Genomic DNA, 25,716 nt, shown 5'->3' with positions numbered 1-25,716 from the left:
GATACCATAAGATCATTATTCCCACAATACCAGGAACAACTGAGGCAAGACTAAACAAAGAAATACGACTAAACAAAGGTTTCTTCTCAAAATATTTATATAACAAATCACCCCTCTTCTTATTATCAAAATATACTCGCCATAACCCAGAGAGCATGAGAGCCACTTCCACAGAAACAGGACATAGCAGAACATAGTTTAACGCCGAGTGAGAAAAACATTTTCTCAAGGGTGGCATTCCAGCCCCTACTTGCACCTGTCACCAGTCCTTACTTGATCCTGCCTGGGAGCTGCTTCTCCATGTCTCCACAGCCCATGCCACCTGATTCTGGTTGTTTGGAAAGTTTTGTCTGCCAGCTTTCTGTGTGCAGATGGGTCTGTGATTTCTGGTGTATCTATAAAATTTATAAACATGGGAGAGCCAAGATGGAAATCAGTCAGACTTAGTTGAATGTATGAATGGTGTGGTGGCTACCCCATGCTTTGTTTCTGACTATTGTTCTTTGAGTGTGTGAGCTTTCTGTGTTCATTGGGTTTGAGTGTGTGAGCTTTCTGTGTTCATTGGGTTTGAGTGTGTGAGCTTTCAGTGTTCTGTGCTCATTTGGGTTTGTTTTGGCCTTCTCTGTTGCTGTCATTCATCTCCAGCTTGCCATGGTCATTTGATGGCCAGAGCTCAGAATTTATCTCTGGGCTTTCTGGTTACTAGAGTCAGTTTTCAGAAGATTGGATTTGGAAACAATGCTTTTTAATAAGATTTTACAGCTGCATCTCCATGCATTCATCTACAAGAATGTATGTAGCTCCAGTCAAAGTCATACTTAGTACATGCAAATCCAGGAAATTAACCTTCTGGTCACCTATTCCTGCCTTCTCTCCTTACACCTGGCTGACCTCCTAAGAGCTGTAACACTTATGATAACTTATTTTTAGTGATTGTTTTGTTTCCTAAAGCATGTGATATGAGGTCAAGTCTTGATAACACCAAACTTTATTGAAACCTTTCCTCGTATACTTTACTAATTGACTAGATCAGTATTCTACTGGTTTATTTCATTTTTTTTTACTTTTTTTTCTTTTATTGGATATTTTGGGGTTTTTTGGGGGGGAATATTTTTTGTTTTGTTTTGGTTTGGTTTTATTGGGTTTTTTTTATTTACACTTCAAATGTTATGCCCTTTCCCCCACCCAACCACCCCCCCTTACCCCTCCCCTCCCTGACATTCCCCTACACTGGGGGATTGGGGGATCCAGCCTTGGCAGGACCAAAGGCTTCTCCTCCCTCTTGTGCCCAACAAAGCCATCCTCTACCACATATACAGCTGGAGCCATGGGTCTGTCCATGTGTACTCTGTGGATGGTGGTTTAGTCCCTGGGAGCTCTGGTTGGTTGGTATTGTTGTTCTTATGGGGTTGCAAGCCATTTCAGCTCCTTCAATCCTTTCTCTAAGTCCTCCAATGGGTAACCCATTCTCAGTTCAGTGTTTGGCTGTGAGCATTCACCTCTGTATTTGTCATGCTCTGGCAGAGCCTCTCAGGACACAGTTATATCAGACTCCTGTCAGCATGTACTTCTTAGCATCAGCAGTATTGTCTGGGTTTGGTAGCTGTGTGTATCTGGGCTGGATCCCCAGGTGGGGCAGTCTCTGAATGGCCATTCCTTCAGTCTCTGCTCCAAACTTTGTCTCCATATCTCCTCCTATGAATATTTTTGTTCTCCCTTCTAAGAAAGACTAAATTGTCCGCACTTTAGTCATCCTTATTCTTGATCTTTATAGGGTCTGTGGATTGTATCTTGGGTAATTCGAGCTTTTGGGCTAATATTCACTTATCAGTGAATGCATACCGTGTGTGTGTCTGTGTGTGTGTGTGTGCGTGTGTGTGTGTGTGTGTGTGTGTGTGTGTGTGTGTGCATGTGCGTTGCGTGCGTGTGTGTGTTTCTGTGATTGGGTTACCTCACTCAGGATGATATTTTCTAGTTCCATCCATTTGCCTATGAATTTCATGAAGTCATTGTTTTTGATAGCTGAGTAATATTCCATTGTGTAGATGTACCACATTTTCTGTATCCATTCATCTGTTGAAGGACATCTGGGTTCTTTCCAGCTTCTGGCTATTATAAATAAAGCTGCTATGAACATAGTGGAGCATGTGTCTTTGTTATATGTTGGAGCATCTCTTGGGTATATGCCCAGGTATAGCTGGGTCCTCAGGTAGTATTATATCCAATTCTTATTGAGCTGTACAATAGCTGTACAGCTGTTCTATATGTATGTGGACTGAATCCCCAGAACTGTACAGCCCATATACATACAGAACTTCCAGAGTGATTTCCAGAGTGGTTATACCAGCTTGCAATGCCACCAATGATGGAGGACTGTTCTCCACAGTCCTCTTTCTCCACATCCTCGCCAGCATCTGTTGTTGCCTGAGTTTTTGATCTTAGCCATTCTGACTGGTGTGAGGTGGAATCTCAGGGTTGTTTTGATTTGCATTTCCCTGATGACTAAAGATGTTGAACATTTCTTTAGGTACTTCTCGGCCATTCAATATACCTCAGCTGAGAATTCTTTGTTTAGCTTTGTACCCCAGTTTTTAAAAGGCTTATTTGATTCTCTGGAGTCTTGAGTTCTTTGTATATATTGGATATTAGCCCTCTATCAAATGTAGGATTGGTAAAGATCTTTTCCCAATCTGTTGGTTGCCGTTTTGTCCTAAACACAGTGTCATTTGCCTTACAGAAGCTTTGCAGTTTTATGAGATCCCATTTGTTGATTCTTGATCTTAAAGCATAAACCATTGGTGTTTTGTTCAGAAAATTTTCCCCAGTACCCATGTGTTCGAGGCTCTTCCCCACTTTTTCTTCTATTAGTTTGAGTGTATCTGGTTTTATGTGGAGGTCCTTGATCCATTTGGACTTGAGCTTTGTACAGCTCAATAAAAATGGATCAATTTGCATTCTTCTACATGCTGACCTCCAGTTGGACCAGCACCATTTGTCAAAAATGCTATCTTTTTTCCACTGGATGGTTTTAGCTCCTTTGTCAAAGATCAAGTGACTATTGGTGTGTGGGTTAATTTTCAGGTCTTCAATTCTGTTCCACCGGTCTGTCTGCCTATCTCTGTACCAATACAACACAGTTTTTATGACTATTGCTCTGTAATACTGCTTGAGGTCAGGGATGGTGATTCCCCCAGAAGTTCTTTCATTGTTGAGGATAGTTTTCGCTATCCTGGGTTTTTTGTTATTCCAAATGAATTTGCAAATTGCTTTTTCTAACTCTATGAGGAATTGAGTTGGAATTTTGATGGGGGTTGCATTGAATTTGTAGATTGCTTTTGGCAAAATGGTCGTTTTTACTATATTAATCCTGCTGCTATTCCCTTTCCAGTTGGTTTCCCCTCCAGAAACCCTCTATCCAATCCCCCACCCCCTGCTTCTATGACGATGCTCCCCCTCCCACCCATCCACTCACTTCTGCATTCCTGCCCTGGTATTCCCCTACACTGGGGCATTGAGCCTTGGCAGGACCAAGGGCTTCTCCTCCCATTGATGCCCCACAAGGCCATCCTCTGCTACATACATGGCTGGAGCCATCAGTTGCTCCATGTGTACTCTTTTGTTGGTGGTTTATTCCCTGGGAGCTCTGAGGTATCTGGTTGGCTGATGTCTTCTTCCTGTGGGGTTGTAAACCCCTTCAGCTCCTCAGTCCTTTCTCTAACTCCTCCATTGGGGACCCCGTTCTCAGTCCAGTGGTTGACTGCAAGCATCCACCTCTGTATTTGTCAGGCGCTGGCAGAGCCTCTCAGGAGACAGCTATATTAGGCTCCTGTCAGCATGTATCTCTTGGCATCCCCAATAGTGACTGAGTTTGGTCTCTGCATGTGGGATAGGTCCTCATGTGTGGCAGACTCTGGCTGGCCTTTCCTTCAGTCTCTGCTTCACACTTTGTCTCTATATTTCCTCCTGTGAGTATTTTGTTCCCCCTTCTAAGGACCGAAGCATCCACATTTTGGTTTTCCTTCTTCTTGAGCTTCATGTGGTCTGTGAAATGTATCTTGGGTATTCTGAGCTTTTGGGCTAATATCCACTTACCAGTGAGTGTATACAATGTGTGTTCTTTTGTGACTGGGTTACCTCACTCGAGATGATATTTTCTAGTTCCGTCCATTTGCCTAAGAATTTCATGAAGTCATTGTTTTTAATAGCTGAGTAGTACTCCATTGTATAGATGTACCACATTTCCTGTACCTTAAGTCAAATTAATAACTATATAGTTGGCATGCCATAAACCCACTTGGAGTCATACCTTAAAATTTAAAAGCCAATAAAGTTAATTTTTTAGAGTATTTTGGAACTGGTAAGAGTAAACATAACTGGCTTTTCGTTTTCTAAATTACCTTGAGTTTTACTGTATTTTATAAATAGAAAGGTAAAATTAAATTTGAATTTATAAGAATAAAGCTAATTAAAAAGAAAACCTCCTTTTTTTCAATTTTAGAAAGGTGTTACCAAAGATGGCTGGGACTGCATTTCTTGCCCTAATGGTTTAACTGCTGAGGGGAAGTGCCACTGTCCCAGTGGCCATATATTAGGTAAGAATGATATTTATAAAATAATGGTGATGGGTTTTTTGTGTTTATTTTGTAAAGGATATTAATTTAAATGGCTTTATAGTTGTGTAAAAACTGCATTGCAAAATCCCATGATGCTTAACATAACAGACACTAGGAAGAAAAACGTTAAGATTTCTTACCAATTCAAGAGCATGAATTAACATGTCTGTTAATGTCAATACTTGGGAAAGGATACAAACTGTTATACTCAAGAAAGAGTTGAAAGTATTTTTCTGAAAGAAAGTTTTCTAAAAAGTCATAACTTCAAGTTAAAGTCACTCTATGTTTGGAAAACCCAAAGAACTCATTAAAAATTCCTATAAAACACAGTTTCTCAAGTTGCAAAATTAATATGCAAAATGTCTATTCCATGTAAAAATCAAGTCATTAGAAAATGTGATATAAGAAAATAAGGATCAGTGAAACAGACTTTAGAAGAAATGTACAAGGTAAAGTAATTGAAGGTGTATTTAAATGAACTTTGAAGGAAGACTTTTTTTTAAAGCCAAGGCAATTTTATTAGAGTTTAAGAGAAAAACACCTCAGAACCAGGAAGTTGTATATCTCAGTTGGTGCCCAGTGCAGGAGAACTTCAGTTAGCCACACGGCTACAACCAACATGTGCAAAAAAAAAAAAAAAAAAAAAAAAAAAAAAAAAAAAAAAAAGAAAGAAAGAAAGGAAGGAAGGAAGAAAAGAAAAGAAAGGGAAAGAAAAGAAAGGAAAAGAAAATGATCATCATGGCAGCATTGGAGGGACTGCCAAGAGCAAACTTTCATAATGAAAATATATTCAGCCAGAATTTATTATACACACACATATATAAATGTATGTATGTATTCACAGACAGATTCTCAAATTAATACCACAAAATACATGAAAATTCTGAAAGAGGAAACTATACTGTCAGATATCATATATATTTTGTGCTTTCAACAGCAGCATTTGTAGAACTTAAGACAATCAAAATTAGTCCAGTCAGTGGCAATTTGGTGTGAAAAACTGGCATTTCCATTGGTGAGGTTGAGACTGACTGACTGCTAACTAGCGCTAAGAAAACAGTGAATTCAGCTTCTACCTCAGTTCTTAAATTCCAACTAAAGCTACTATTTAAATATTTACTGTAAAGCATAAAAAGTCTTAAAATAAAGACAAACTTACATTCTTTGTATATAAGTTTTTCTAAGTATAGAAAAAAACAACCCTTAAATCTTAGAAGGAAGAAAACTGATAAATTTGACTGCATAAAAAGTATTAAGTGCCATAAAAATAAAAGGATCAAATCAAAGGTGTGAAGAGGTAGCTCAGTAGGTTACGCACTTGCAGCCAAACACGTGGACCTGAGTTTAGGTCTCCAGAACCTGTGTGAAAGCCAAGTGTGTACACACATGTATAATACCAGTACCAGGAGCGGGGTGTGCACACGCACACAATTTGGCAAGAGACTTTATCTTTAACAATAAGGTAGGACCTTATACAAGAAGACACCCATTTGACCTCTACACACCAATACACGGTCACATCTACCCACATACATGGAAGTACTTAAAACTAAAAAGAAAATCTCATAATGTGCATGAGAGTTAGAGGTCTTCAAGAAATGTAAGGACCATCCTTCAAATTATTAACTAAGGTATATAATATTTTTCTTTTTATTAGTTATATTTGTTGATTGACCGTTTTGTACATGATATAACATGTTCTAATTATACTCAGCCTCCACTTTCTTTTATCTGTACCTTCTAGCTCCCCTCCTCCCTAGCCAGCAGATCTATACTACCTTGTTTGTTTTGAGGCAGAGTGTCATGTAGACAGGCTAGCTTAAGACTCACTGTGTAGTCAGGGATGAACTTGAACTCCAGATCCCCCTGCCTCCACCTCCCATGTCCTGGATGATAGATGGGCATTTGACACCCTGCCTGTGCCTTATAACTTTTAAAATATTGAAAGTCACAAGAGTCAGAAATATAAAATATTGTAAATGTAAAATATATTGTAACATGAAAAGAACTGTCATAGGTGTCTCTCCATTCTACCACTTTAGATGGTTCAGTTCTGTTCTATGCTTCAGTGAATGTTGTTATGTTCTAGTACACAGGCTTTTGTAGGTTCTGTATCTAAAAATAAAACTTAGTGTTGTGTGGGGAATATGAATTTGGAGGTTATTAGAAGCCTTCCCATTTATGACAACCTGCCAGCAATCTGTGAAGATAATATGTCCCCTCATCCCAGTATGTAAGGAAAGAGGTTGAGAAATTTTGTTTAGGGAAAACATTGATTTATTGTTATAATCACTTAGAAAACTAGTTCCATATGTTTTCAGTTGGAATGGAGAAGTTTTTTTATTGTATATTCTATTATATACATGCTTGGCATGCCTTTCAGGCAAAGGATGCTGCTTTGAGAATTATCATACTACTAATTGTAGGTATTTGTAAATGTTTCAGAGTATATAATACAACACTCACTCCTTTACATCTTGTCCAGTGGAAAGAAATGTTAGCGGGTCTTTGTTATCCCAAGCAACTTGTGAGCTTTGTGATGGAAATGAAAACTCGTTTACAAAACCCAATGCTTTAGGAGTCAGGTGAGTAGTGTACTGCAGTCTGGATTTATTAATATTATCCTATCTTTATGTTCCGTCTGTATGCCCCAAGGAAACATACGTGTAGGCATCGAAGGAGCTGAGATTCAAAATCTGTGGAAGCTTGGGATTAGCCTTCTGAATGTTTGGCTTTAGATAGTCGCAGTTGCCTGTATTCAGAAGGGAAGTATAATCTGCATTTCATAGCTTTCATAAGCTGTCCTGCCTTAAAGCAAATGTGCAAAGGTCTGAGCAGAGCACTTTACTAATTGCTTAGTAAAACACAGCTACTTCTTGGTATTATATAATTTATACACAAGCTATAGTATAATATGTATAGACTGTGAGCCTAAAGCCATTTTATAATTGTGCATTGAAAGATGCCTTGGTTACTGTTCTTTTGGTGTGAAAGAGGAGATGACCAAGATAACTCTTATAAGAGAGCCTTTAATTGGGGATTCGCTTACAGTTTTAGAGGCTTAGTCCATGGAGTTGAGAGCTTTGTATCCTGATAAGCAGGCAATAGGAGAGGGAGGGAGAGAGAGAGAGAGGGGGGGGGGGAGAAGAAGGAGGAGGAGGAGGAGGAGGAGGGAAGGGGAGGGAGGGAGGGAGGGAGGGTGGGAGGGAGGGAGGGAGGGAGGCAGGCTGAGCCTGCCCTGCAGTTTTGAAACATCAGAGCCCATCTCCAGCAACACACCTCCTCCAACAAGGCTACATACACCTAATCCTTTCCAAACAGTTCTGTCCCCCGACGACTAAGCATTCAAATATGTAACCCTGTGGAGGATATTCAAAGCAATACAAAGGGGATATTAATAAATGTTGTCATGACTAGGTACACAGATTTATAGTCCAGATGTATTGCTTCTGTTCCCTTCTTATGTATACATTCACCACATGCGTGCAAATTCATAAGCACATGCCTTTGTACACACGTTCCTTCAGTATAAACACGTTATACCTAGTCCACCATTTTCCGTTTTCTTCAGAAATACAATTGGTAACTGGCTTCTTAGCACTGTTCTCTTTACTTCCTAAATTATTGTAGAAAACAATAGATCTCCTTATGAAACTTAGCAGCAGATTATTTACAAATTCTGATTGACTTGAGCTAAAACAACCAAAATGTTCCCCTGGGTTGACTGATAAGTTTGCCCCACTGGTCCTTCCCCAAGCCTGGTCCGAGTTCCATGCCCTGCAGTAGCCTGCTTCCAACCTCAGTGTTATAGCTAATTGATGTCCATATAAGCCCATCTGAATCCCCAACTAGTCCAGAACACACTCTCATTCCTTAACTGAAAATAACAGACAGTAGATTAAAGTGTTCTTGCCGGTTTATCGAGATAGTAAACATGTTCGTGTTCTCAGCGTACACCAGAAAGGCCCATTTGATAAACCTTACACAAACTGACTTAGCACTCTTTATGTGAGTTTGGTGGGCTCTGTCGTGGGTTAATGACTTTATAATCTTTGCCATTCAGTGTATTTAGATGTATCATTCTCTACATCTTCACATGTGTACCTAATAAAATGGTCCAATTTCATTTATAATTCGCCTTATAACACAAAAATGATGTAAAACTCCTTAAAGTCAGGCTGATGTTTTGAACTCACATCATTAATTGCTTAGCTGACTTTCTGTGTTCTAATGTGTCATTTAGGAAGGTAAGTTCTCAGTTAAATCAGGTTCCAGGTCATTCATTAACATTTTAAAATTTTACCTTTGTTATACTGACCAGGTGTGTCCGCTGCGAACCAACATTCGTGAATACAAGCCGGTCGTGTTCATGTTCAGAGCCTCACATTTCGGTAAGGACAATCAAGTGGATACAGTCTATATTTTTAATTCAATACATAATACATTTCTATAATTGGATTTTTTCTCTTATTAATTTGTAAAGACAGGTGGATTATGTTTCAGCAACACAGGGAATTTTCCTCAACGTTTAATTTCCACTGAACGTTATGGCGAGCTTGTGAGTATGGTTCTTTGGAGTTTCGTTTGGTTTTGTTTTGCGTATTTGTTTGAGAAAGGTTGCTCCGAATTTCTTTGATTAATTTCAGACAACTTGAGAAAGATCTATGTATAATTTCCTGTAAAATACAAACAGCTAAAAGCCTGAGTCTAGTAGTTCAGCACTACATTTTAAAAGTGTACGGTATAGAAGGGATTCTACACCTTAACTCACTAGTTTACATGGATTTACTTTTTCATATAATTAAAACTGAAATAAAATGTCCAAAAAGTCACAATAACGTCTTTTTCTTGAAATCGCCAGCCTCTTGGGAGTTTTATCTTCTTACTGTTTCCAGTGTGAGACAAGTCCTCAATCTTTCCCTGTCCTTCCTGAACTGGACAGACCAGGTTCTAAGACTTACCATCTGTGGGATAACTCCCAGCCTGCATTGGTGCTGTCTTTCGTTACATTCAATGTGTGCTTTGTAGAAAGCCATTGAAGAAAACACATTGTGCTCAACTCAGTACTTTACATTCTGTCAGAGAGCAAACAGTGTCTCTCTACCTGGCCCATCACTGAAACTCTTAATTTTGAACAGCTGCCATGACGTTAGCATGTTTACCCAAGTGCTCCATGTCCTCCTTTGTAATCCAGTACTGCGTTTTTGAGAACTTCTGTCCTGTCCAAGGACTCTCCCAGCCCAACCCTGCTTAACCTCCGAGATCAGGCGCAGTCAGGGTGGTATGGCCACAGATGGTGTGAGGAGAATTTCAGAGGTTATACTTTACTAGCTCTTAACACACGAGCTTGTCTCCTTTTGTGCTTCTTTCCTTTGACAACCTTTCACATTTATTCATTGACAGAAAACATTTGTGCATGTGTGTGAATGTGTGTGTGAGTGTAACCGTGTGTGTGTGTGTGTGTGTGTGTGTGTGTGGTGTGTTTCAACCTTATTCTACACATTTACTCATTCTCTCAAAAGAGAAAATTTCCGTATTGAAGAGATGAAAACCATACCTCACGGTTTTATTTTAAATGTGTTTTATAGCTGTGATGCCATACCCCAGATAATTTGCTTGTGTCTCCTCTGTTAATCTGTGACTTACTCATGTGTTCTCAGTGTCTCAGTTTTTAGCAAGATGTATGGGTAGATCTTAAAGTGTTGAGTCTTGGCCAGAGGCTTATAGCTATAGCTCTCAGAAATCAGTTATGAAGATAGATTTGATGACACACGTCTGTCATCCTAGCACTTGCAAGTGGACGTAGGAGGATCAGGAGTTCAAGGTCACAGGTGGCTGTGGAGTGAGTTTGAGACCAATCTGTGCTACAAGAAGCCTGTCTCACTAAAACAAAAACATGTATGCCTGCCTTGGTCTTCTGGTGATTCTGGTTAGATCAGCTGTTTTCTGACCTTAGTACCTTCCAAAGGTTGTTCTCATGTCCTTCTTTGTTTATAAAGCACCACTGTGGAGATGTTAGATGTTACTCTGAGGAGCCCATCTTTCCCATTTATTCTAATTTTTAGTGATCATCAATTTAATACACTTATAATAATCCTAAGTCAGTATATACTAAGCGTTCGTCAGGCTCTATCATTTTGCTATTTTTTGTATTAGCGATATTACCCATGCGTATCTTAGGAGTGTGTACATATTTTGTCATCATTTGTCTAAGTATCTTGATTTTGTCATGCAGCTTTAATAGTAGAAGACATTCATTAGCATTTTTAAAATTCCAGTAGACTCTATTTTCTAATAACAATAAGGCAGTAACAGTGGTCATTTCTCAGTTACTGTATGTATTGATGTCTTACTAACACAATAAGGTTAAGGAATCTTCCTTTGAATTTGAACCTGTCTTCACCTTTCTGTTTATAGGGCATGTCATCAAACTCAGAATGGTTTACAAAGTATTTGCAGGCAACAGCAGCTGCATGCTGGGTAAGTTTAAATGTTTTAAAATTTTACATTGATGAACTGTAGTATCTTTTTAATTTACATAAATATTTTATAAGTAGTACACACCTTTATATTCATGTTCTATAAGAAGAATAAAGACTTTCCATTGGACTGAAATAAAACACTTAAGATGTTAGGCAGTTCACATATACTGACTATCTCCAGGGTCATTTGATTGTTGTCCTACTTACTTTTTAATTGTTGTGACAAAAACACCCTGACCAAGGTAACTAGTAAAAGAAACCTTTAACTGGACTTACAGTTCAGATCCTTCAGTCCGCAATGGCATGGTATGATGGCAGGAACGCTGAGATCTCACCTCCTAATCTACAAGCAGCAGAAGGAGAGAGAGCCCCAGGAATGGCAAGGAGTCTTGAAATCTTGAGGCACTCAGTGACACACTTGCTCCAACATGGCTACATTTCTTAATCCTTCCCAAACAGTTTCATGAACTGGGAGCCTACTATACGAGTTCATGGGGCCAGTTCTCATTCAAACCATCACAGTTGTAATTTACTGTCTGGAGAAAGTGAGTGTCCTGTAAAAAGCAGATGACATGGTATGTGCCAAGCCTATTCTCAGCTTTGACATTCAGAAGACAGAAAAACTACCTCATATACGTAATCACAGTGTACTTATGTTCCTCTACATTTGTTCAAAATAAATGTCAGGCTGATAATAGTGTAGTAAGACAATGTGTCAGAATAAAGAACAAAGAAAGCGTGTGTGTGTGTGTGTGTGTGTGTGTGTGTGTGTGTGTGTGTGTGTGTGTGTGTGTGTGCGCGTGCGCGCACACATGCACACTTAAGAAGCTGGGAGCAGGTAGAAGAGGCCGAGCAGAGTGAGCAGGAGAAGTGAGGGCAGAGTCACAGCTACAGGGAGTGGGTGGCTCTCAGGAAGGCCTAGGAGGATCTCTACAGAGAAGGTCGTAGACTGCCTTCAGGCCTTGAAAGTGTCGCTGTAGCATGAAGAATAGATTTGCTCGGGCAACAGCAGGAGACCATCTGGAGTCATGCTAAAGTGATTCGAGTGCGGGAGAGCATGGGTGTGGATGGGGCTGGAGAAATAAGGGAATGTCGAGCTGTCGAGCCCTGCCTCTCTTATGGAGACTGAGCAGCAAGATTCACTAACAAGTCTGATATGAGACGGGAGAAAGATAAGTTCTTTCTAAAGTGTTTTACTTGAATAACAAAGTGGAGTTGGTTTGTTGTTTTTATTTTTTTTCCAGATAGGGAAAACTGGGAAAGAAATGTGAGTGATTAAACTCAACTAATGATCTTATTTTGTTTACTCAAGCAAAGTGGAATAAATTCTATTTCAGATGTAACATACAATCACAGTATTCCTTCAAATGTAACTATTTCCTCTAATAGTTTCTTTAAAATGTCATTCTCTATATATTTGTGCTTCTTTCAGTTAGGCTAATATTTTGCCTAAAATTTATAATTAAAATTGTTATTATTCTTCAAGTATTGAGTTTTTCTGGGGGGGGGGGGTGGCTAGAGATATAGCTCAGTAGTTAATAGCTCTGGTTGCTCTTGCATAGGACCCAGGTTCGATTCCAGTACCCACATGGTGACTCAAAGCCATCTGTAACTCCAATCCCAGGGAAACCGAAGCCTTCTGGCCTCTGTTAGCATGAACATGGTACAGACACATATGCAGGCAAAGCCCACAGACATGTCAATACAAATACTTAAAAGATTATTGTCTACTTGAGCTACAGAAAAAGTATTACAAAGGCAAAAGTAAAATACAAAGTAATTAGTAGATTTGATACAATTAAAATGAGACAATTTTCTTTTAACTTTTGCTTCCCTGCTAATGAGCCCTGTTTCCTGTGTAGACTCACAGCAACCTGACATCTTGCCAAGCTCTCGGGAATATGTGCGTGATGAACATGAACTCTTACGACTCGACTACATTCGATGCTTGCCGACTGTTCCACTACGTCTTCGAAGGCGCTGCTGGGCTGACCGGCGTGCATTCTGTCCCGTTCTGGTGAGGGTACTGGGATTGATGAAATACTCCCAAGTGAATTCAGTGCTATTTCATGAATGCTAATAATATGAACTATTGCTTCCATTTATTAAGCCGAGTCTGATTGTTTGTAGGAGACAGAACCTTCCTTGGCTGTTTTACGGAGACCAGCCAGGATTGGCTTCTCAAGTTCTCAGTACTACCCCTCTTCCTACAAATTTCAGTTTTAAAGGACAAAACCAGGTACAAGTCCCTGTACAATGGGAGCAGTGACCACACATGATCTCCAAACTTTAAGATAGAAAACTAACTATGGCTAGAGGTAGGGCTCAGGAGTGGCACGCCTGCCCGACCTACATGCATAGACCTGGCTTCAATCCCTCAGTCCCCAGTGTCAGAAAAAAGACACAATCACTAGTTATACTTGTTTCCAAGATTTTTTACATAGTCAAACAATACAAACATATTGTTTAAGTATTTAAACATACTTAAACATACAAAGTTTACATACTCAGCTATGTAAATATCAGCTGCTCATAGAAATGAGTGCGGGGTTGGGCTGTCTCACTTTGCTGCATAGACATCTGGATTGTGTGGGCATGGTGGTCCTTGGAGGGTTGGGAAGAGGCATTTCATCACCTAATGCAAACACCTGTCTATCACATGTGCTTACAGAATGTCACAGACTGTCACAGCTCCTAGTTCTCACCTCTAACCGTTGAGCTTTCCAGAATAAGGTCCTATGTCTTTCCCCATACTCATCTCATGTAACAGATCTGAGAGGAAGGTACCTGCCACTGTGCTGCCCCTAAATCCTAAAATAACACTTCTGCAAAACACCAGTCCTGTTTAAAGTATATTGAACTATATAGATAGTAGGGTTAATTTCAAATAAATGAGGTGGGATTTAAAATTTCAACAAAAACAGTGCTAACATTGAAAAGGTAGTCAGTAATGAAAACTACCCTCATAGCGTATTTAACTTAATACTGCTGTTGTTCTCTAACCAAAACATAAAGCTGAAGTTTGTTGCTGCTTCCTACGATATACGAGGAAACTTCATCAGATGGCAAACTGTAAAAGGTGGTGTTCTACAGGTAAGTATGAGTCCAGCTAAGGTATTACTAATGTACTTTATTTTTGTCTGAAGCAAAGAGTAGAGGAACAGACAGACAGAGTATTGCTTGAAGAGAATCAGTGAAAGCATTCCTGATGCTTTAAATGAGAACTTTAAAGTTACAGTCAGTGTGTGTGTGTGTGTGTGTGTGTGTGTGTGTGTGCGCGCGCGCGTGCGCATGTGTGTGTGTTCATGCATACATGTTACATGTAGGAAGGACTGAGGACAATTTGTGTAAATCCGTTCTCTCCTTCTGGTCCCAGAGACTGAAGCGTGGTGGACCGTGCCCTTACCTCCTGAGCCATCTTGCCAATATTAAAATTGTTAATACATCCTTAGCTTTTTGTGGCCTTCATACATTAAAAAAGTAGAAGATAGGGCATCTGTTCACATGGGAGCCACAGAGCTCTTCCAGCAAAGGCGTTTGTGAGAGACACTTACCAGTTGTATTCTCTATCGAAGCTTTGTCCAGACACCGAGAGAAGACTAGATGCTGCATATTCTTTTGGAACAACGTACCAGCAAAACGTGAGTGTGACTCTGTTAGACAGCCTGTATTTCCCTTCATTCAAGTGACTGGAATGATAGGTGAATTTTTTTAACTCAAATTATTTTAATAGTAAGAACAATTTCATGAATTAATAAATCTTCTATGGTCTGGGCATAGAAAATGTTGAAGACGAAAGTTCCTTAGCATCTACAGAGTTAAATATTCTACAGTGTGTGACTTTCAAGGTCAGCTCCGCAACTGCACGCAGGTAGGCTTCTGTGTCCTCCACAGAACGCCCCTGCTGAGCGCTCCGGAACAAATGTAAAATACTACCTTGTGTTTAGAGGCTACTAAAGACGTAATTCTCTGCTCCGTTTACCGCCCAACAAAACAACAGTGCCTCCTTCTCTTTCTTTTACCACATCCCGGTTGTGTGTAATTTTAAGAACACACTACCACCTTTGCCTGTGAGCCGCTGCACTACCAGCTGCCCTCTCCATCCCCCCACCCCCACCCCCGGCTTAGCTCCAGGGTGGCCACTGCCAGCCCTGAGCCAGCCTCTCTCTCTACCCACCTCAGGTTCCGGAGTCTCGTCACCAGCTTCCACCCAAAACCCTTGAATCTGCAGACAAAAGACACGCAGACCGCTCTGTTGCTTTACAACCTGCCCACGAGGCACAATTGCTGGGCACAACTCTCTCCTGCCTGGAAATCCGTGCCCTTACCAATTTATTATCTCCGTCTCTCCTTCTGTCCTAGACTTAGTGGCTTGTTCCAAGTAGCCCTGCCAAGTGTCTTGGGCCACCCGCCCCTAGCTGAGGCTGCAGGCCCTGTCTCTCCCCGAGGCCTTACATGATTGCAGCATCCTCCTTCCCCCAAAGCATGACAGAAAAGCCCCTTCTCTCCTTCTCTGCACCTCCTTTTCCTCTTGCGACCCAGAAATCCCGCCTGTACCTTCCGCCCAGCAATTGGCTCCTGGCCTTCTTTATTGACAAATCAAGAACCAAATAAGGAAGGAGACCTTAGTATCAGAACCTCCCTTACACACACCAGTCTCCAGACTTCCCTTTCTCCTTCCTGTCATGACTTTCTTTCACTTTGACACTGCAGTATGGTACAAATGGTAACATTTGAAAGATCTCAGTAGCATATAAAAATGTTTCTTAACGTCTTGTATGTGCACACACACAGAACAAAACCCCAGTGAACAGTGCCTTCCTGAAAAAGTCATTGGAGGAAAATAAACATTTTTATTGATTAATATTGGACAGTTGTGCCAGAGATGATTTTTGTTTTATATCTTATATTTTCCTAATTTTCTACCGTGAACGTGAATTTTATGGTCAGAAGTGGCCTACAAGGTGTTTTGACATCTTTTTATAACAGTGTGGACTACAGGAAGGGAGGCTTTGCAGGTGTGAACTACAGGGTGATGTACCCAGCATTTTCTCAATGAAGTCCCACTCAATTCATAAAACAACTGAGTGAGGAACTTGGTGTCTGTGCTTCAGTGGGACACAGTAATGTTAGGCGATTATAAAATGGTCACCTCAGGTCCATGTTCTGATAGATGTAAAACCATGATTACCGCAGTGTAACTGTTACTCACAGAAGTAGTTCACAGCTCAGTAAGGACCCTAACTATGTAGGCAGAGAATGGCAGCAACTATTCAAGTGTTACACTGTAGACAGGCATACGACATCAGTTCTCGGGGTGTACAGAAGGACTGCAGAGTCAGTGCTACTCAAGGTATACAATGAGCAGAAGTTGGATGGACCATAGCAAGGAAGGAGTCTGTGCAGAACCCACACTTGTGATGTTGGGAGGCTAGGAGGGCCTGGCACGTACATACGTGGAAAGGAACTGGACTGGACTGGACTGGTAAGAGCAGGTGAGTATAGACCGGTAGGGGACAGTCAGAGATGGGCTTAACCCTCCTGAAGGGAGCCAGTCCTGTGCATCAGGAAAAACAAAACAAAACAAAAAAACCTTTTTATTCATCCCGTAGGACAGCACTTTAAGCCTCTTCTTTGATATATATTTAGTATTGGAACTAAAAGCCAATCTCTTCATGTTATAGATTAAAAATAGAAAAGTTCTTCACTGGTTGACATTTTCGTTTTCTTTGTTTTTTTCTTTTTTCGAGTGGTACTTTTAGAAATTTATATTTGGAAGTCTCTTGGAAGTCATGCAAATAATATAAAGATACTTTATAAAGTTAAAAAGAGAAAGTTTGATATGCTTTCTAATTTTGAGTTGTGGTGTGTTTATTTTTATTTTACGTCCTAGTGTGAAATCTCTCTCTCTAAACTCCTGGCTGACTTTCCCAGTCCTGTGTTTTATGATATTTACCTGGAATATACTGATGAAGTGCAACATCATTACCTTTGGGCTATCCCAGTGTTAAACCTCAATCTTCAACATAATAAACTGTTTGTGAACCAAGGTAAGCATTCTCCCCTGCTCTCTCATAGCTGAGATCAATAGATGTAAACCAAATATGATCATTTCAGGAACCAGGGATGATGATGCTGATTGTGGATCCTCTTTTTTAAAAATATTTATATATAAGTACACTGTAGCTCTCTTCAGACACACCAGAAGAGAGCATCAGATCCCATTACAGATGGTTGTGAGCCACCATGTGGTTGCTGGGATTTGAACTCAGGACCTCTGGAAGAGCAGCCAGTGCTCTTAACCACTGAGCCATCTCTCCAGCTCCACCTCCCTTTTTATGGATCCTTTTAGTGTACAATTTTATACAGTATGAGCCAAGGTACAATCAACTAGTAAAACTGCTGCAGCTTTAGGCCATTTATTAATTTGATTTTCAAGATATCATTCCCTTGCTGAGAGTATATCCCTAGAATAACAAATAGAATTGTGAACTGAGACGTTTTCTTCTCTGTTTCCGACCCTATTTTGAGACAAACTAATTTCTTTTGTTGCTACCCATGCTATAAAATGTGACCTAGGCAAGGAGCAGAGACGCCTGACAGTTTCTTATTATGTGGCCATCATACACAAAAGACAAGGTTTTAATGTTGATTTCTTCAGTGAGTGCCGTGAGTGCCGACAGAAGCAGTTTGATCACAGCTTTCCTAATGCTGCCTTTTCCTCTTTTTATAATAACAGACAGTAGCTCCAGCAAGTGGCTTCTGACTCGGCGCATTTTCTTAGTGGATGCAGTAAGTGGACGAGAAAATGACCTAGGAAATCAGCCAAGAGTAATTCGAGTTGCTACCCAGATATCACTGAGGTAAAAGCTGCCTGATGACTATGTAGATGTGTGAAGGTATACACTGAGGAAGGTATACACCAGTCATCACCAGACTGAAACAATAGGGAGAACTGAGCCAAAACAGCACCTAAGCTCTCCCTAGATATGAGTAGATTGGCAGAGTCCAGCAAAGGTTAAAGGATAAAGCTGGAAACTGATACCAGCCGCCCTCAGGAGCTTGTGCGAATTCATGTGTTCTTGACCTCTCGGTACCTGGGGAAGACAGAGGGCTGAGAGAGGAAGGAAGGTAATATCAGTGGCTGCAGTGGTACTTTAGTAAGAGCTTAGGAATAGTGTCTTCAGCCTCTCCAACCTGACTTCTTTTCCTGGCTCTCTGTCTAGAATCTAGAGTCTAGATTGACCCAGATTAGCCAGCATCCCTCTCGTTCTAAAACCCCCCACTTGTAGCGTGGCACCGTGCAGCCTGTGTTCTCTCTTCCATGTAATAGTGGTTCTTGACTGAACCGCCCACTGCAGCGTGTCCTAATGTGCCCTAGCGTGTCCTAACATGTGTTGTGACTGCACTGGTTTTACTCTCAGAGCACTTCATACTCATCGTTTCTCGCTGTTCGTTTGCTCTCATAGTAAGCTTATGGGTGGGGCACCGTGGGAGCCTCCTCGTACTCCATGCTGACACCCATTTGCACTGCTTTAACGTGCTCACCAGCCACTGCAGAATTCCTAACACCAATGAAATCAGACCTAACCACGGTGGGCTTGGCCTCGGTGAGGCCGTGCTGGCACTCTTCTTCTTGGGCTCACTAACTATATGTTACTAATGCATCGTAGCTGCCAAGTTATTCCCGAAACAAAACTAAATGTGTCGTGTGTTTTGGTAAAGATTCATCTTTATCTGAAGCGCCACATTTTATCTGCTTTTGTTTAGGTGCCATGTAGTGTAGCTCTTTCTGCTGTTCCTATGTGTGTCTCACAGCACTTCAGTGGTTATATATATATATATATATATATATATATATATATATATAACACATCTATCAGAGCCTAGTGCTTGTCTCCTGGAGTGTACTTTTGTGTTAAAGTTTTTAACCAATGAGAATGAGCTGTGGTTTAACTCTTAGTTTATACTGAGCCTCCCCTAGTCCTTACTAAAATATCAAGACAGCCTATACCAAATTAAGAGAATGATAAATATATGCCTAAGGGGTTAAATATATTTAGCAGTCTGAGTTTATTTTCTTTTAACAGCATACGCCTTGTACCCAACACAAAGAATGGAAACATCTACACTCCCTTACTCACCATTGCCTACAGTGACATTGACATCAAAAATGCTTATAGCCAGTCTGTGAAGGTGAGTTCTTCGTCAGTCAGTGACCTTGTGTTTGCAAATGTCACTGTAATGCTGTTGTAGCTTATCATGGTTAAGGTGATATATTTTAAAGTTTTAAACAAATCCCTTTGTTTATATACTCAATCTTAATTATCAGTGTCTAATGAAAGAGAAGCTAAGCTCTTATTTTAATATTAGAATATTAAAAGGCAATAGTGAATGAAATTTTTGTTTTTTATTATGTGTATGTGTGTAGTGGGGGAGGGGCAGCGAGTGAGTACAGGCTCCATGCAGGCCAGAGCTGTCAGGTTCCCCTGCAACTGAGCTGGAGTGAGGTGGATCGAGGATGGCTCCTCAAACTGGGACCTGGGCATTGAACTCAGGTCCTCTTCAAGAGCAGTATGCACTCTTGACCACTGAGCCGTTCTTTCAGTGTCTCAGTGGAGGGATTACCGGTGGCCACGCATACCTACCATCCTGTTACACTGAGGCCCATAGCATCTGCCTCTGTCTTTTCTGATCATTTGCTTTTTGTTTCCTTGCCTGGTCGAACCAGCAACTCAGAAATTACAGTGGGTATACGTGGGCTCAACATTCCATGGGTGGCCGGACAGAGATGCTTTAACAAACAGACGGATGAAAATCATCAGCTTTGTAACTAGGAGGACTGAGATGGACCAGAGAGTGAAGTCTGGACCTGCAGCCCTGATTTCACTAAATAGTGAAGGAGAGGACCCACCTTTGAAAGATGGAGAGCTCAGACCTCCAAAAGTCAGGCTGTACCAAAGAAAAGGCGTGGCTAACGCGGGTCACGCATGGCCAGTGCCTCCGAGGGTCTGTCCCTAGGAGAGAGCATTCCTGCTTGGAGACAGATAAACAAGAGAGGGACAGAATGGAATAGGAAATCCCGTCACTTTACTTTGTCCTGGAGATTCACTGGAGATTGCCTGTCCTCTGGGACACGTGAAGTAGGAGATAAGCCTTCCTTATCACCAATAACTTGATTTCTATCATTCTGCTCTTCGCTGTTCTCTTTATTTTTAATCTTCTACGTTGCTTAGCTGGTGTGTGTGGTGCTCCTACCCTGTTTGTGACCAGGCTCTTATAACAAGCAGTGGTTCTTGACTTTCCTAACACCGTGACCCTTTAATACAGTTCCTCAGGTTGTGTGGATGTATAGCTTTCTCTCTAACAGGTGGGGCTCTCAGACACACATAAATTATTTTTGTTGCTACTTCATAACTAATTTTGCTATTGTAGTGAGTTGGAAATAAATAACCAGATATGAGACCCCTGCAGTGGTAGTGTCCCACAGGCTGAGAACCAGTTCAAAAGAAGGACATAATACAACTTACATAAGACCTTTTCCTCATTTGTAGTACCAAAGCCAATTAGGTCAAGTCAGCTTCTGTCCACTGGGTTACATACACTAGCCCCAGAGAAGAAAACCCAGAAACATGCCGAACAACAACAAAAGAGGCTCCTGGATTAAAATTTCCTAGTAAGTATACTTATTTTAATGCAAGCACTCTTTTCTTTAAATACTAGTATTGCCCACAATTTGCAAGCTAAGCCTTGAGAAACTGCAACATAAGAAATGAAAGAGGAGCACGAGCTGGTTTCTCTGTGGGTAAGGGTTCTCCGCAAATAAGGGTGCTCGGCAGACGCCAGACAGCATGGCTGCCATCCGGGAACACCTAATGGTGGAAGGAAAGAACTGACTACAAAGCTGTCCTCTGACCCTCACATACGGCACACACGCACACACGCACACGTGCAATAAATAAATAAAAGTCTAAAGGTAAAAGAAGAAAAAGAAATTTAGAGTAATGAACTACCTTGATTTGATGAGGCTCATCTCAAATTCATTGTAAATGCAAGATACGCAGTTGTGTGATCATTTTGTTACAGTACATGTTAATTAAAATGTAATTATGTCCTCTGACATTCTTATGACAGCCCTTACGAAAGCTGTGTTTGAGTTCTGAGCACCGTCCTTCCCTCTGTAGCCTCAGCAGCTGGGTTCACTTCCTGCCTCACCAAGCAGGTCGGCCATCCAACAGGAGTTCCCTTGGGTTTCCTCTCTAAGGCCTAAGAAAGGACTCTGCTTTGTTTCCTGTCTTGCTTGTCCTTTCCCATCCTCAGCTAACCTTGCGCCTGTGTGAGGCCCCTTCTCCCTAGCTGATATTCAGCCGGCATCTCTGAGACCCTTCTCTTGTAAAACTCTTGAGTGCGTCACCTTAAAAACATACTGAAGCAACTAACAGCCAGTCAGATCTTTCCTCAGCCTGCACTGCTTCTCTTCCTTCCATTGTCCAACCATTTGACTCATTGCTTCCACTCCAGCTCTTGACATTTTTCTTCTCTGAAAATCTCTCACGAAGGTCAGCCATCTTTACCTTAGTATTTCTACATCTGATACTGCACTCTAGACTCCACTGGCCTTCCTGGAATTCACTCTTCTGTAGCCCTTGTAAAGTCAAAGGAACTGCTTCTCCCACCTCTCATACTGTGGTTCTTTCTCTTGTATCTTTACAGTTTCCCCTCCCTCCACTCCTCCCAGTCCCCCCGACACACACACATCCCCTCTCCTTCAGATCCACTTCTCCTCAGTTTCCCTTTTAAAAAGGCAGGCACAAATGTTCATATCAAGGCTGAATGAGGCAGCACAGTAAGAAGAAAAAGCATAAGCAAAATTGTCAGAGATATTCCCCACATACAGTCCCACTATTAGGAGTCCCACAAGAACACTCAGCTACACAATCATAACATATGCAGGACCTAGCTCAGACCCATACAGGGCCTGTGATGGTCACTTCAGTCTCTGTGATCATTTTCTCTTGTATCTTAATACCATGCAGTCCACGGATTCCTGTTCAGACATTTGAGTATTCTGCCTTCTTAGGGGATAGTTGTTTAGCTAGTTGATAAATGTGTGACACAAGGTCAGTCATATTTCTCAGCAACAAAAGTCTGTCTGGAAGTAAACTATAATTAGCTTGGCTTGAACTGCGGCCAGAGACCTCCATTCCTAAGAAACCTTTCGTTCCTCTTGTGCACATTCAAGAGAGAGACTTAGTGCAGTGTAAAAGTTCTCAGAAAAGCATATCTCTCTGTGAGTAAAGGCTGACATCCACCATAGTGATTGTTAAACAATAGCACTCCAGGTACAAGTTCATTATTTTGAACACGGGTGTATGATGTTGAATTCTAGTATGATCAGTCTGTTCTCTTTTAAATCCCAGATTTCCTTCTCAGTGAAATATGAGATGAATCAAGGAGATGCATTTGTCCAGACAGATGTGAGTACCTTCTTTCTTGTTAAATATCTCCATCCGTTTTCAATTTTAAACTGTGCAGATGGGAGTAAAGTTGTGAAAGCAGATTTGCTCTGTGTACAGAAGTCTTGGCTCCCTTCTGATACAGCGATGGTAACCAGGCGATTAATAGTGGCGTAGCCCTGTGTTTAAACACTATACATGCTATACATGCTATACATGCTCGTCTCCATCCTTTTTCTGATCCTTCACTGCTTTCAGTTGTCACATCTTCTATAGGAACACATCAGCCCTTGTTCAGTGCCTGGAGTCAAAGGGTGTGTGTGTGTGTGTGTGTGTGTGTGTGTGTGTGTGTGTGTGTGTGTGTGTAAGATGGGTCTCTCACTGAACCTGGAGCTCGCAGGTTTGACATGACTAGCCAACCAGCGAGCTTCAGGTCCTCAGTCTCTGCCTTTGCAGCACTAAGACTGCAATTGTATGACACTGATTTTTCCGTGGGTATGATATGGGCTCTGAGCCGTCTCCACAACTGCTGCCCTCTAATGCTGGTGCCTGTTGGTGACGCCTGTCTGCAGAAAACATCACCGTGGTGTTTGCCTGACGTGTTTTATCTCCGTCATTTCTTCTGAATTTATAAATTGGAAGTTTATTATAAAACAGCTTTACCCTTGCCCTCACAAATGATTTATTCAGTTTTTTGTCTAAGTCAATGTGACCTCGTGGATATTTAATGTGGGTGATTTTATACTCCCTTGCTATTCGTTTTTCTTGCTCAGTTTCCCCCAGACGTAGCCACTGGAATCTCGTTCAGCTTCCAGGTCATTGCAACCGCCCCATCCATGTTTGATTTGTTCACTTTCTATTTGCAGTGGTGTTTCGGTACCAGTGAGAGGAAGTAGTGAGTTCTAAGTGTTCTCCTCTCTCGTTTGCGTCTTCTGTTCTAGATTGCTTTGGGTGTGTTGGGCGGGCTGGCTGTGCTATCATCTCTCTTGAAGACGGCAGGGTGGAAGAGACGCATTGGGAGCCCCATGATTGACCTACAGGTACACGTTTGTTTTTAAATGAATTTTTTTAATCTTTTGACTATTCTGGATCCTTCTCATAAGATACAGCTAGAAGATGAAGAAGAAATTTGCCTTTGATTTTTCTGGAGTTTAAGTTAGGAAAATTATTTTGAGGCCATAGAATATATGCAAGCTCACTTAGTCCCATAGTTTCGGGATCCCACAGCCCATCCACATTCGCACCACCATTCGTATTTTCGTCTTGGCCATTGCTTGGTATGTTTCAACCTTGCTGATTTGTCCAGTATAATGGCATATATTGATTTTATTTTCTCTATTTTTCATGTACTTTCAATTTTTCATTTCATGGCGTTTTGCCTGCATGTACACATGTGTGCCTGGAACCAGAAGAGGACAGGACACCAGGTCCCCTGAACAGAAGTTATAGCGGGTCGTGAGAGAGGGGTGCTGAGAGTCGGACATGTGCAAGAGCAGGACGTGTTCTAACTGCTCAGCCATCTCTCCAGCTTTTATTTGTATCTTTATTTTTTTCTTCCAGTGCGGGCTGACAGGAACGAATGTAGACCTCCAGCCTTTCATACTTTAAAGGTTTAGGCTTCCTTTTCTGTGAACTATTTATGTCTCTTGCTCACTTTTCTGTTAGATTTCTTCTTTTTCTTATTCAAATGAAGGAGTTTGTCCTTTGAAAGTATTAATCTCCTTTTTGATATCCATGTTGAAATCTTTTATGTAAATTTATGAGCTACCTGTTATCTATACCTTTAACAGTCAATATATAGTTAGCATCTAGTATTTAAGTTCCACACTGTCATATGAATGTTATGTGTATTATATATATGATGTTTATTTCATTTAAAAAAACTTGTCCATCTCAACACCAAAAGATATTCTTCTACCTTTTACTGCATTAAATTTACAGTTTACTTCTCGTCTTAGTCAGGGTTTCTATTCCTGTACAAAACATCATGACCAAGAAGCAAGTTGGTGAGGAAAGGGTTTACTCAGTTTACACTTTCCACATTGCTGTTCATCACCAAAGGAAGTCAGGACTGAACTCAAGCAGGTCAGGAAGCAGGAGCTGATGCAGAGGCCATGGAGGGATGTTACTTACTGGCTTGCTTCCCCTGGCTTGCTCACCTTGCTCTCACATAGAACCCAGAACCACCAGCCCAGGGTTGGCAGCACCCACAATGGGCTGGGCTCTCCCCCATTAATCACTAGTTGAGAAAATGCCTTACAGCTGGGTGTCCTGGAGACATTTCTTCAGGGGATGCTCTGCTCCTTTCTCTGTGATAACTCCAGCTTGTGTCAAGCTGACACACAAAACCAACCAGTACACTTCTCATTTAATCTTTGAAATTTATTTTGCCTAACATATATTGAATATTTACTGTGCACCAGGCACATTTTTAAGTTTTTACATGTATAGTTTTTCTCATACCTCTATCTAGCTGGGCATTGTTATTAGTGCCATTTGACTGTGACAAAAGGGAAGTAGAGCTTAGGTTTTCTGCTTAACTTTTGCAGTAACTCAACAGCAGCATGGGGAAGGCTCTGTATCAGCTTGTGTAGCCAGGCTGTCTTCTGGACTCCAAGGCCAGTAGGGTAAGGAGTCGGAGCAAGAGGGTTTGTGCTCCTGTTGGGATAGTCAAAGCTGGCCTTCCATGGACATCAACTTTAACCTGTTCATCCCACAGTGGTCACCGCGGGTCGGTTGTAGAGTGTCAGGTACTGGGTGATGAGAGTAACACAGACAACGGAGCCTGCCCTCAGAGTTCATGACAGAGAAAGGGAAGGACTCTTGATAAAACGATGACAGTTGCTCTCCACAAAGTACTTGAGATGGAACCGTGAAGAGGTTAACATTGAGCAAGTGGTTGAAGCTACATGCGAGCCAAGTAGAAGGCAGGCTTTGGTCCATGCTGTGAAGGATCTTGTGAGTCAAGAATTTAGTGAGTAGTCATTTTCTGTTTTTAAGAAAAGTGTGATATAACCCAATTTACATTTGAGAAAGCTGACTCTCGGGGCCTGAGATGCAGCTCAGTATATACCCAACATGAGCACGTTTCAATCCTTTTGTACAACAAATGACACCACATAATATAACTGTGGATACAAGATGTATTTGGGCAGCAAAGACAAA

At 41.2% G+C, this 25,716-nt stretch overlaps 1 protein-coding gene across 6 annotated transcripts in view; it reads left to right on the top strand.

Annotated features, from left to right (window-relative positions):
* Positions 1 to 25,716, top strand: part of Tmem67 (transmembrane protein 67) — a 52,910-nt gene that overhangs the window by 4,658 nt on the left and 22,536 nt on the right. The window contains exons 3-18 of one of the 6 annotated variants that reach the window (XR_005504430.2): positions 4,499 to 4,592; positions 7,099 to 7,198; positions 8,935 to 9,004; positions 9,097 to 9,171; positions 11,031 to 11,093; positions 12,958 to 13,112; positions 13,226 to 13,334; positions 14,111 to 14,188; positions 14,671 to 14,736; positions 16,989 to 17,145; positions 17,835 to 17,958; positions 19,186 to 19,291; positions 22,516 to 22,572; positions 23,493 to 23,591; positions 25,101 to 25,178; positions 25,271 to 25,525. Coding sequence is in view for 4 of the 6 variants with exons in the window: in XM_039109810.2 (XP_038965738.1) it covers positions 4,499 to 4,592; positions 7,099 to 7,198; positions 8,935 to 9,004; positions 9,097 to 9,171; positions 11,031 to 11,093; positions 12,958 to 13,112; positions 13,226 to 13,334; positions 14,111 to 14,188; positions 14,671 to 14,736; positions 16,989 to 17,145; positions 17,835 to 17,958; positions 19,186 to 19,291; positions 22,516 to 22,572; positions 23,493 to 23,591; positions 23,961 to 23,987 (1,380 nt within the window). In the remaining 2 variants the exon portion in view is untranslated. Of the gene's footprint in view, positions 1 to 4,498; positions 4,593 to 7,058; positions 7,199 to 8,934; positions 9,005 to 9,096; positions 9,172 to 11,030; positions 11,094 to 12,957; positions 13,113 to 13,225; positions 13,335 to 14,110; positions 14,189 to 14,670; positions 14,737 to 16,988; positions 17,146 to 17,834; positions 17,959 to 19,185; positions 19,292 to 20,649; positions 20,772 to 22,515; positions 22,573 to 23,492; positions 23,592 to 23,960; positions 24,503 to 25,100; positions 25,526 to 25,716 lie in introns of those variants that run through there. The other 5 variants (XR_005504431.2, XM_039109811.2, XM_039109810.2 and 2 more) reach the window with 5 other exon arrangements.

Source organism: Rattus norvegicus, chromosome 5, assembly GCF_036323735.1.
Source record: "Rattus norvegicus strain BN/NHsdMcwi chromosome 5, GRCr8, whole genome shotgun sequence".
Classification (NCBI taxonomy): Eukaryota; Metazoa; Chordata; class Mammalia; order Rodentia; family Muridae; genus Rattus; species Rattus norvegicus.
The sequence above is the reverse complement of the archived record's forward strand: the minus strand, read 5'-3'. Positions and strand labels throughout refer to the sequence as shown.